The 11,800-nt window shown below is 47.0% G+C and overlaps 2 protein-coding genes across 2 annotated transcripts; one reads left to right on the forward strand and one right to left on the reverse strand.

The window, feature by feature from the left end:
- Positions 1–377: 377 nt before the first annotated feature.
- Snrnp25 (small nuclear ribonucleoprotein U11/U12 subunit 25) lies at positions 378–3,191 on the reverse strand. Its single transcript, XM_076840273.2, has 5 exons — positions 2,997–3,191; positions 1,985–2,075; positions 1,674–1,779; positions 1,046–1,120; positions 378–700 (listed from the first exon to the last, which is right to left on the reverse strand). Exons 1-5 carry the CDS (start codon positions 3,036–3,038, stop codon positions 643–645), a joined length of 372 nt encoding a protein of 123 aa, XP_076696388.1. The 5' UTR covers positions 3,039–3,191; the 3' UTR covers positions 378–642.
- A 203-nt stretch (positions 3,192–3,394) lies between these two features.
- Positions 3,395–10,219, forward strand: Polr3k (RNA polymerase III subunit K). Its single transcript, XM_076840506.2, has 3 exons — positions 3,395–3,540; positions 4,913–5,000; positions 9,475–10,219. Exons 1-3 carry the CDS (start codon positions 3,430–3,432, stop codon positions 9,600–9,602), a joined length of 327 nt encoding a protein of 108 aa, XP_076696621.1. The 5' UTR covers positions 3,395–3,429; the 3' UTR covers positions 9,603–10,219.
- The last annotated feature ends 1,581 nt before the right edge of the window (positions 10,220–11,800 follow it).

Here is an 11,800-nt window from a genome sequence, read left to right on the forward strand (position 1 = left end):
AGTACACCCATAGGCTGTTCCAGTTCCCAGGGAAGCCTCTCAGCCAGGAGGGTGCACTTCCCTGGAGGACCCTAGGGATGTGCTGCCACATTTCCCCACAATGGGATGGGGAAGGCACTGCTGTAGGGGACTCTGTGGGTAGAGGCCCCATCCACATCTGGGCCAGACTGCTACTGTAGACTCTGGGATGTGGGCTCTTGCTTCCCCACAAGCAAACAAAGAGCTATGAAGACCATGGTTACAGGCATGTGATGTGGCCACAGGGCTTAGGTGTGGCATCTTGGATGCCAGGAGTTACCTATACCAGTTCTCTGCCCTAAACACCCCTCTGTGATGGGACAGATCTCTCTATTATGCCTTTTTGACTATTCAAAAAATGAGGCGAACAGACAGATTTATTCTGCACATAAGGCCAGGCCCACAGCCCTGTGGGAACTGCCATGTTTTAAGGTCTTTGAGCCCAGGCCAAGTTCATAGGAAAGCAAGGAACAAAGGTTTACCCTGTCCTGGTCCTGAGAACCCCAGGGCTCATGCCGACAGTGCAGCCAGCCCAAATCTTTTCTGATGAGAGGATGGAAGGAGGGCTCCATCCTGCTGGGAAAGGACTGACCATCAGTGAACAGAGCTGTCCCTGTCCTAGGGTCACTTTTGCCTCAGCTTTTTGATGAAGGAAACCTCATCCCGATTCCGGATACCATAACTGAAAGACAAGGAAACAGACAATGTCTGACCTATAGAAGGTTCATTTGTAATTCCCCCCACTCTGCCCCCCAGGCCTGTGAGGGACCAAGAAAGGAAGAGGATAAATGTGATACTTAGCCCAAGAGGCTGTGTGGCCACCTTCCCAGACTCTTCCATTGCACTGCAGGGGTGGAGCTGCTCCTCTGCCTGCTACTCTCCTAATGGGGAGTGCCCCAAGGAAGCTACTTGTGGGAAGGTGTCAGTCTGGCCAGGAACCCTGTTGCTATAGCCCTCTGGTAGAACATAGGGTACTAGAGGGCACCAGGCAAGATGCCCCACAGCTGAAGATGTGATCTGAACTTACTCTCGGAGCTTCTTCCTGTCCTCTGTTAGCTTCTCTCCTGCAGAGGTCAGATGGTATGTCCTCCACACATAAGACCTACAAGAGGGGGCTCAGGTAAATTGTGTGCTGCCTTGAGCAGGATGAGGTGAGCTGCAGATATGACAGGCTCCAGCACTCAGCCCTAGGGCACCTAGGGCAGCTGCACTTCCTCTAGGCCTTTTTTTCTGTGCAGTGCACATGTGAGGAGGAGACGTGTGAGCACTGGTCAAACACTTCACTAATGAAACTGGGAACAGTGCTAGACACATCTATAGGGCACTTGATCCATAGGAGCATGAGGGCTGACAGGACCTAGGTGAGGACTGGCAGGAGACACTGAAAAGTGAAGCATTCAACGAGGGAGACCACTTTCCAACACTGAGATCCAGAAGTATCCAAAAGTGAAGATGTCTAGGTGGGGTGATATTGATGAGTCTAGAAGCAGATGAGGCAAGAGTCCCAGACACAGAATTGCTCCCTGTCTGAATGTGCTTGCAATAGCTTTGCAGCAAAGTGGTGGGAGTGTGCACATGTGCGGCTGAGAACTACTTCTTTATGGAGCCCATACCAGCCCCTGGAAGCCCAAGGAAGAAGCTGCTGTTCCACTTACCAGCTGATGTGCTGAATGCCCCCTTCACGCTCCTGCCTGAGCTGCACGTGCCTCTGGATGGCCTTTTTCAGGTCCAGGACAGTAGCGTTCTGCACTACGACCACAGCTGCAGCCATGGACACAGTGTGAAAAGATCCATGAGGGACAGAGCCTCAGATGACAGGAGAACCCAGAACTGTCAGGCTCTACTCTGCAGATTGGGTTTGTGGCTGCCCTAATGCCCTTGGGCATGGCCCCCAAGGTTCTCACTGACCAGTCCTGCTAACATCTTGTCCACATGAATGTATAGGCCTAATGGGAGGAGGACTTACGCATTACTTCCCCATCCATCTTGCACACTCGAACTGTCATTGCTTGGCCATATTCTAGTGCTATCTGGGAATTGACCTCTTCCAACGTAACCTAGAGGAGACCAAAGGTGAACATGGGAATCCTGGCTCTCTACCACCCCAAAAAACAACAAAGAAAAACAAGCTGATAGTGGCCAGAAAGTGGTGTCCCATTTTATGAGGGGTAAGAAGGGGCTCTTGCCTATATTTTAGGGTTTACTTAGTTGTTCGGCACCCCAACCTCATGTTTCACTCACATCTTTAGAGGAGTGAAGAAACAGGGAGAATGAATCCATATGGGGATGGGGCCTGGTAGGCAGAAGAATACTGGGTCCAATATTTCTCCCTCAGAAACCCTGAGCATTAAGTTCCAGGCTAGGGCCTCAGGACTAGGGTGACACAGGTGTGCAAAACTTAGCAGGCACCAAAAAATGATAATGATAACAAGTGTTTTGACAGAATACCTAAGAAAGCACAAGCTGGATTGGGGATGCTGCTAGGTGGCACAGCATGTGCCCGGCAGGCACACGGCCTCCAGCACCAAGGGTGTGTGTGTATAGGGGTAGAAGTTAATTTTAAAGATCCATGATGGGCAAACTTTTTTTTTTTTTTTTAATTAGGTAGACTACTGTCTGTGCTAAAACATATTGACGCTTGAGGCAAATGGAAAAATCAAGTAACACCGACCTAGTCTTCACGTTACTTTGATTCCCACGGAGTTCCTGCATTGACTTTGACTTTTTTTTTTTTTTTTTTTTTCCTGTGATATTGAACCCAGGGCCCTGTGCCTGAAAGGCAAGCACTCTACAAACTGAGCTATATCCCCCGCCCTCAACTTTGACTTTTTAAACATATTGTGTTAAAATACCTTTTACCTTGTGAGGAAGTGTTCTTTTGCCTCGGCCTGGCCAGACAAAGCTCACTTACACCCAGAGGTGCGGTCACGGGCCGCCCGCGGCCGCCCACCCGCGCCCCGGGCGCTGCCCGCGCGCACCTGGATCGGGAGATCGCAGAGCAGCGGGTCCTGCACTACCATGGCGAGACCCTCCTGGAACACGTCCACGGCCTCGGAGTGCGGTAGCAGCTCTTCTTCGTCCTCATCGTCTTCCTGCTCCTCCGGCTGACGCGGGGCCTCGGCTTCCTCCAGGGTTGCCACAAGAGCGCTGGGCTCGGAGGATCCGTCAGTTAGAGAGGCGGAGCGCGCATGCGCAAGTAAGGCAGCTCAGCCATTGGTAGGCCGGAGGGGCGGGCAGCTGCGGTGACCAATGAGGGGTGCGAGGCCGTCTGCTGCGGGGGCGGACCGCGAGCGCAGACACGTGACTAGTGTTGGGCTGAGGGGCGGGGCGGATGCGGTGACCAATGGGAATGCGAGGCCGCCTGCTTCAGGGAACGCGCAGACGCGGAGCCCAGGTGGCGGAGTCGGAGCAATGCTGCTCTTCTGTCCGGGATGCGGCAACGGGTTGATTGTGGAGGAGGGCCAGCGCTGCCACCGCTTCGCCTGCAACACTTGCCCCTACGTGCATAACGTCACCCGCAAGGTGGGCCCTGGAGGCCGGCTCTCCCCTGGTCGCTCCCGTAGCCCAGCCATTGCTTCCCGGTGGTATCGCCCTGGCCGGGCTGCGGCCTGGATCCTCGCTGGGAGCTCCCTGCCACTTGCTCCGTGCGCGATGCTCACAGCCGTGTTCAGAACGGCCTGAGCAGGTCCCGGTGTTCCGGGAGCCCGCGCAGTCACCCCTCTCCCTGCTGTCTCGGGCTGCCCCCTATCTGGCATCCCCGAGGGAGAGGCCTGAGGCTCTTCCGGTTGCCTTGCTTTATTTTCCCCATGGGACTTATTACCGTCAAATATATTTTGTAGCTTGCTCATGTGTTGTATTTGTTAATCCTGGGACACACTCTCAGCAGGGCAGGGGTTTTTCTTTGTTCCGTGTATGTTTTAATCCGAATGCCCGGAGTGGAGTCTACTGCACAGTTGAGCATACGGCAAGTGAATGGTGTACACTGTCTTATGACTTGTTATTTTCCCTTGATAATCCAGCTAAAATGTAATTTTAGGGGGTAGGGCTCGTTGAGTTCAGAGTCTACTTATTTAAAACAAATGACTCACACTGGACGAAGGGGGGAGACCGGCAGCAAACTTCGGATCTGTAGGCTTTTATTAAGTATTTAGCGACGGAGTCAACTGGTGGAAACCTGGAGTGGCTCGCTTCTGGGGCGGGCTGAAGCCGGGGTCTGGATTATATAGACTAAGTTTAGGGTGGGACAGGAGGGTAATTCCTGGGGTTCATTATATAGGAATCCTGCCGATCCTTTAGGGTGAGACAGGAATGTGAATAGGGAATTTTCTGTGGCTTATTGGGATCAACTGACCCATTAGTGTGGGGTGTCAGTCACGAGTGATGTCCTTTTGTGTTCCTTGCACTGGCTGAGGCCTTGCACTGGCTGAGGCCTGGGATTTCAAATCACAAAAGCTTAGGGAAAATGTCCTTGGACTTATTTTTCTTATCCCTCAACTTAATCCTGACATTTCAGTAATGTCTGATACAATTCAAAGAAACAAAGTGTAGCTTGTTTTAATAAAAGCTGGCTGCCTGGGGGAGTGACTGGGTCGCCCAGCTAAGTGCTACTGGTTGACTTCCATCTAAGATGTTGTCCCTACTTCCACATCCTCCGTTGCAGCTTCCAGTCTTTGCAGAGGTCTCTGACACCCCAGCCTGGAGAACAACCCAGCCATGGGAACTCCTGTTCCACTGGAGTGTATTGCTCTGTGCAGGCAAGAATAGTGTTTCATTTGGCATCCACAGAGCACAGGGAAAGAAGTCGGAGGCACTTGAGGGCTTCTGTGGTTTGGTGATCCTTGTTTATATTGTTCACTTACTGGGAGTGTGAAGGCTGTTTTTGTTTGTTGGCTAGGTAACCAACAGGAAGTATCCAAAGCTGAAAGAAGTGGATGATGTGCTTGGGGGAGCAGCTGCCTGGGAGAATGTTGACTCTACGGCAGGTGAGAGACCTTTTCCATTGCTGAGCTGTGGATAGCTGTGAGGTTGCGGACTATGCCACTCCATGTTGAGTCTATGATGTCCATGTCTAAGAATGGGAAAGATAGGGCTGGGGTTGTGGCTCAGTGGCAGAGGGCTTGCCTAGCATGTGTGGGGCACTGGGTTGGATTCTCAGTACCATGTATCAATAAATAAAATAAATGTCCATTGACAACTGAAAAAAATAATAATAGGAAAGGTATCTTTCTTTATTAAATTGTTATTATTAAAATTTTGTCACCCCACCAAAAATATTGATACAAGCCTTGACATGATACAAGCCTGGGTTGGATTCTTGGGGTAACCTCTTGTTATTGGTGAACCTGTAGGCTTCTCCTGATTCTCTCTGTGGCCAACTCATACCTGTAGGTTGTGAGCAATAAATGAATTGTCCAGTGCTTGGGAAATAGGAGGTGCTCAGGGGATGGCTCTGATGGCAGCAGGAACGATGGCAATAAAAGTCTACAAAAAAAATGTCTTCTTATTCTAATAGGGATTTTAGGAAGATGATGTCAGGGAGCATTCAAGTTCAGGTTGGACAGAAATAGAGGTTTAAGACTTGATTCATGTTGGGTAGACATAGATGTGATTGGGGAGAAGGACCCTCAGTACAGCCTGTTTTGAGGGGTAATAGCTAACTCAAGGTCAGTACTGTCTTTTCACCCGTAGAACATACAAGTATGTTATGGTAAAAGTTAGCCTTGGGGGGCTGGGGTTGTGGCTCAGTGGTAGAGTGCTTGCCTTGCATGTGCGAGATCGTGGGTTCCATCCTCAGTACCACATAAAAATAAATAAGAAAATAATGGTATTGTGACATACTACAACTAAAAAATAAATATTAAAAAAAAAAAGTTAGCATTGGCCAGTTGCGGTGGTGCACTCCTATAATCCTAGCGGCTTGGGAGGCTGAGATAGGAGAATCATGAGTTGAAAGCCAGCCTTAGCAATGGTGAGGCAAGGCGCTAAGCAACTAAGTGAGACCCTGTCTCTAAATAAAATACAAAATAGGGCTGGGGATGTGGCTTAGTGGTCAAGTGCCCCTGAATTCAATTCCCAGTAGCAAAAAAAAAAAAAAAAAAGTTAGCATTGGTAGAATTTGTCATTAAAAGGTGAATTATGAACCTGGACCTGATGTTAGAGAGTGTATAAGGGTGTTTTCCTGAGAGCAGGATCGTGTGGTTGGGGTGAGGCTCCGTGATGAGCACTTGCCTAGCATGTGTGAGGCCCTGGGTCCACATCCCAGCACTGGAAAACATAAACAAGAGAATAGGATCATTTTCTCCAAATTAAATCAATTCCAGTGTATATCTATCTGTGCCCCTGGGCATTTTGAAAAGGTGTGGGATGTGGTAAAATATGGGTAAGAACAGCTCCTGAGTTAAGAACAGCTGCTGCCAAAATGTCCCCTGGACATAGCCATCAGTGGGAAGATAAGGCACGCGTCCACTGTCTGGGGAAGCAATTCTTTTAACAAGGAGAAACTGTGTGGCATGAGCCCCAAAGTGCACAGCAGCCATAAGCCACTATCTTAGTCCCTTGGTGTTGCTGTAGAAGAATACCACAGACTGGGTAATTTATAGAAAACAGAAATTTGTCTCTTACCATTCTGGAGGCTGGAAAGTCCAAGATCAAGGTGCTGGCAGGTTCAGTGACCTCTGGAGGTCTGGCAGTAAGAATGCAGGAAGCAGAGACCCAAGGCAGCCCTGGGCAGTGAACCCCTTACTATGGGCCTCATAGCTCTTAAATTCTGTTTTCCATGAAGTCCTAGAGCTTGGATATAATTCTACCAAGTTCTTTGCTACTTTGTAACACAGATGCCCCCCCACACACACACACATGTACCCCTGTTCCAACAAGATGCTGCTCATTCCTTGTAAGATCTAGTCGGAATAGTCTATTTCAACTGTTGTTAGGACAGACTAGGTAAGACACTGAAGACAGCAGGAAACAGATTTATTTGGCTACAGCCAGGTTCAGAGGGCAAAGCTTTTGCTGTGATCAATCTTCAATCCCCCTGAACCCCAAATTTAGGCAGTTTCAGAACTTGATAACCAATGTGTAAGGGGAGGGGCTCAGAAGTTCATAATCTGCAGAAGTTCACACAAAAGCAGCTTTTTCTTTCACTGTTCTAGCTAGGCAGGTTAACCCTTTAAGGACAGCACCTGAGGAGGGGAGAGCTTCTCCCCTTTCTTCCCTCTCCCTGCCAGCTGTTACCAGAGAATCCAATTGGTAACCTCTTCTCTTTGAAATGTAAACATCTCTGTGAAGCACAGCTTGGTTAAAGGCTCCGTCTTTTTTATCACACTTTTCATTTGCAAACATACTTCTACAAACTGTTGTGAATATTGTTACTATACTAGATAGGTCATAAAGGTTTGGTGAAAAACTAATAAAGGGGTGTTTAGCAGCTGGAGTTCTGATCTTGCCGGGCCAGGTAAAATAGAGCAACAGGAAATAGTAAACTTAACTATATTGAACTCTTTTCTAGAGATTCTTTTTTTTTTTTAATATTTATTTTTTTAGTTCTTGGCAGATACAACATCTTTGTATGTGGTGCTGAGGATCAAACCCGGGCCACACGCATGCCAGGCGAGCGCGCTACCACTTGAGCCACATTCCCAGCCCCTCTAGAGATTCTTTTGCTGATATTCCTAAGATCAGTTATGGGGAAGATTTTTGGAGAAGCTTAATTAAGATTTTCTGTGGCGTAGGCAGTGCCACTATACAACCAATATTCTTTTTTTTTTTTTTTTTGGTACCAGGGATTGAACTCAGGGGCACTTGACCACTGAGTCACATCTCAAGCTTAGGGTCTAACTTAGTTGCTTAAGCACCTTGCTATTGCTGAGGCTGGCTTTGAACTTGCAATCCTCCTGCCTCAGCCTCCCGAGCTGCTGGGATCAAAGGTGTGTGCCACTGCACCTGGCCCACAACCAGTATTCTGTTCACAACAAGTATGCAGTCTCTAGGAAGAAGCCCCCTCCCTACAGCTCTTGTTTTCTCCTGAACCCTTAACAGAATCCCCTTAATGCTCCATTCAAGGTCCTACAGGCTTTTTCTAGCATTTACTTAAAAACTTCCAGCTTTAGCTGGGTGTGGTGGCTTGCACCTGTAGTCCCAGCTACTTGGTGCTTGGTTTTGTCTTCTTTTTTTTCCTTTGGTACTGGGGGTTGATCTCATGTCCCCAGCCCCCCCCCCTTTTTTTTTTTTTTTTTGGTGACAAGATCTCACTGAGTTGTTTTGGGCCTCTTACTCAGTTAACTGAGGCTGGCTTTGAACTTGAGATTCTCCTACCTCAGCTTCCCCAGTTACTGAGATTACAGGCATGTGCCACCAGGCCAAGCCAGTTCCAGCTACTTGGGAGGCTGAGACAGGATGATCACTTGAGTCAAGGCGTTCAAAGCCAAACTGGGCAACATAGTGAGACCTGGTCTGTAAATGAATAAATAAATAAAATAAAAATAAAACTATTCTGTTTTAGTAAGCTTTTTTGCTGCTGCAACCAAAAGACTGATGACAGTTTTAGAGTGGGAAAAGTTTATTTGGAGGTCATCATTTCAGACTTCTCAGTCCATAGGTGGTCAGCTATTGTTTGGGGCTCAAGGTGAGGCAGGGAATGATGGCAGAAGAATGTGGGTGGAGGAAAGAGGTCAGGACAGGCCACCAGAAGCAGAGAGAGTGAGAACAGAGCCCACAAAATATAAACCCTAAAGGCCACACCCCCAATGACCCACCTCCTGTCACACCCTACCTGTCTACAGTTACCACCTGGTTAATCCCTTCAGGGGATTAATGCACTGATTAGTTAAGACTCTAATAGCTGAATTATTTAACCTCTAAACTTTCTTACATGATCTCACACATGAGCTTTTGGGGGATACCTCAAGTCTAAACCATAACACATTCCATCGTCTGTTCATTGCCCAGTCTCAGGTATGTTGTTACAGTAGCGCAAAATAGTCATGGTGCAAGTTAAGTCTCCAACCAGTCTTCAGCCAGATTGAGAAGAAAAGTAGGATCCAGGGAGTGGGAAGGAGGTTTTTTTCTTGGTACTGGGGATTGAACCCAGGGGTCCTTTATCAATAAGCCACAATTCCAGCCCTTTTTATATTTTACTTTGGGGACAGGGTCCCACTAAGTTGCTGAGGGTTTTGCTGAGTTACCAAGGCTGGCTTCAAACTTGCAATCCTCTGGCCTCAGCCTCTCAAGTTACTCAGGTTGCAGGTGTGTGCCATTGGGAGGAGTGTTTTCAAGGTCTCTCTGACTCCTCACTCTGAGTACGTTGTGGGAATGATGTCTATAGACATATTATTGGAAGGAAGGCCCGATGAGCAGGGAGGCTTCACACCTTTAACATAATTTTTTCCTCTTAAGAGGTATGTTCTTCACCAGCATCATTTTTGTATAACGGGGTTGCTTGATTCTTCTCCTTGCCAGAGCCATGTCCCAAATGCGAACATCCTCGAGCTTACTTCATGCAACTCCAGACCCGCTCTGCAGACGAGCCCATGACCACCTTCTACAAGTGCTGCAATGCTCAGTGCGGACACCGCTGGAGGGACTAGGCCCAGCTACACAGTGGACGCCCAGCGAATCATATGTTCTGAGGGTCTTCGCTGGTGTAGTGGGAAGTTCGCCCCTTGGGATGGAAGACCAGGGTGTCAGGAAATGGAGCCCGCCTGCCAATCAGGGAGTTGCTGTGTGTGGGGAGGAGACCCATAGAGAAGTGTGCTGGGTTTAAAGTCCTGCTCATTCGCCTTTTACATTCACTAGGAAGATGACATTTTCTCACCACCAATGAATACTCCACTGTTTGCACAACTTAGTACTTTAAATTTTCCTAAATATTTAACTGTAACCAAAACTTGTTTTGAATGTCTCATAAAAATGAAGTTTAATACTATTTTCTCAGTGTTTTAAATATTTTAAGAAATACCAAACCCCAAAGCACATTGATCTCTCCACATCAACCCTCCTGCCTCAGTCTTCTTAGTTGTTATTGCTTCTTTTTTTTTTTTTCTCATGGTGCTAGGGATTGAACCCAGGGCCTTGTGCATGCGAGGCAAGCACTCTACCAACTGAGCTATGTCCGCAGCCCTACACTGGACTTCTTATTTCATTTTTTAAACTTTCCTTGAATGGCTTCCTGGGGTTGCAATAAATGTGTTAGTGTGCTTTTATAGTTTCTATGTTAATCTTTCTATTCAAAGAAAAAGGACACCTCAGACTAGCTGGAAACAAGATCTAGTTGATAGATTGAGTCTTGCTCAGGGCCCTGTCTTTATTTTTATTTATTTATTTTATTAGTTACACATGACAATACAATGATCTTGACAATTCATACATTTGAATCAAATGGAGTATAATTTCTCATTTTTCTGATTGTACAGGTTGCAGAATCACATTGGTCATACAGTCACCTATATACATACAGCAATAATAATGTCTATTTTATTCTGCTGTCCTTCCTATCCCCCCAGGGCCCTATCTTTAAATTATTTCTAAATCTTCACCCCCTACCAAATCTCTTTTTTTTTATTATTTGTTTTAATTACACATGACAGTACAATGACCTTGACATATCATGCATTTGAATCAAATGGGATATAACCAAATCTCTTAATAGCGAATTCTTATGAAATCATGAAACTCAAATTTCTGCCTTTGATACTTTTTTGAGACTGGTATCATTTCCAGAAATGATGTCATCTTTACATGGAACTGTGATTATTTTCTATTATTATAACACATTGACCAGGTCCTGAGCCCATTATACCTAATTGTTTTGTTTTGTTTTTTAGTACTTGGGGGATTGAACCAGGGGTGCTCTCCGACTGAGCCATATACACAGACTTTTTATTATTATTTTTAAGACAAGGTCTCACTAAGTTGCTGAGACTGGCCTCAAAATTGCCATCTTCCTGCCTCAGCCTCCCAAGTTGCTAGATTAGAGGTATGTGCTACTTGACTTTGTTTATTTATTTTTTTTTTTTTAAAGAAAGAGTGAGAGAGAGGGAGAGAGAGAGAGAGAGTTTTTTTAATATTTATTTTTTAGTATTTGGTGGACACAACATCTTTGTCTGTATGTGGTGCTGAGGATTGAACCTGGGCCGCAAGCATGCCAGGCGAGCGCGCTACCGCTTGAGCCACATCCCCAGCCCCGACTTTGTTTATTTTTTGAGACTAGTTCTCACCATGTTGTCTGGGGTAGAACTCCTGGGCTCCAGCCAATCTCCACCTTGGCCTCCTGAATAGCTGGGACTACAGATGCAGATGCATGCTGCTGTGCCTGGCAGATATCCTTAGTGTCTTCTGCCTGTGCCATTAGTGTTATTTCCTTAGGCTCAAGTTCTTGTGTTTAAGGTTGTTGTTGGGAGGTGATAGGGATCAGTTGTATAGATCATGCACTTTGAAGTTAGCTTGGTGGATTATACTTCCTCATCTGTACAATGGAGATGGTAACAGGTGATTTCCAGGTTTATAAACCTTTTTTTTAGTTTTCCTTTTTTGCCATACCAGGGATTGAATCCAGGGCCTTGTGCATGCTAGTAGAACATTTCAGGTTCTACTGAGTGGGTCTTGCTGACAGTGCAGATCCTCCTGCCTGCAGCTGTCGTTCTCTGCCCCCTTTGCTTGGGGCTGGTTGCAGTGCCCAGCTCAGCCTCAAGGGCGTGACTCCTCAGATCAGCAGTAGCATCTGTCCACTCAGCAAGAGCCCAGGGAAACGACTTCCAGCCATTCTCTTGCTTTGATGGACTGTCGT

The sequence above is a fragment of the Callospermophilus lateralis genome, chromosome 19 (assembly GCF_048772815.1).
Source record: "Callospermophilus lateralis isolate mCalLat2 chromosome 19, mCalLat2.hap1, whole genome shotgun sequence".
Classification (NCBI taxonomy): Eukaryota; Metazoa; Chordata; class Mammalia; order Rodentia; family Sciuridae; genus Callospermophilus; species Callospermophilus lateralis.

Coding starts and splice junctions, on each gene's coding strand:
- Snrnp25 (XM_076840273.2), bottom strand. CDS start 3,038: ATGGTAGTGCAGGACCCGCTGCTCTGCGATCTCCCGATCCAG. Junction 2,076..2,996: donor TCTGCGATCTCCCGATCCAG/GTGCGCGCGGGC, acceptor GGTCTCCTCTAG/GTTACGTTGGAAGAGGTCAA. Junction 1,121..1,673: donor GGCATTCAGCACATCAGCTG/GTAAGTGGAACA, acceptor CCCCTCTTGTAG/GTCTTATGTGTGGAGGACAT.
- Polr3k (XM_076840506.2), top strand. CDS start 3,430: ATGCTGCTCTTCTGTCCGGGATGCGGCAACGGGTTGATTGTGGAGGAG. Junction 3,541..4,912: donor TGCATAACGTCACCCGCAAG/GTGGGCCCTGGA, acceptor TTTGTTGGCTAG/GTAACCAACAGGAAGTATCC. Junction 5,001..9,474: donor GAATGTTGACTCTACGGCAG/GTGAGAGACCTT, acceptor TCTCCTTGCCAG/AGCCATGTCCCAAATGCGAA.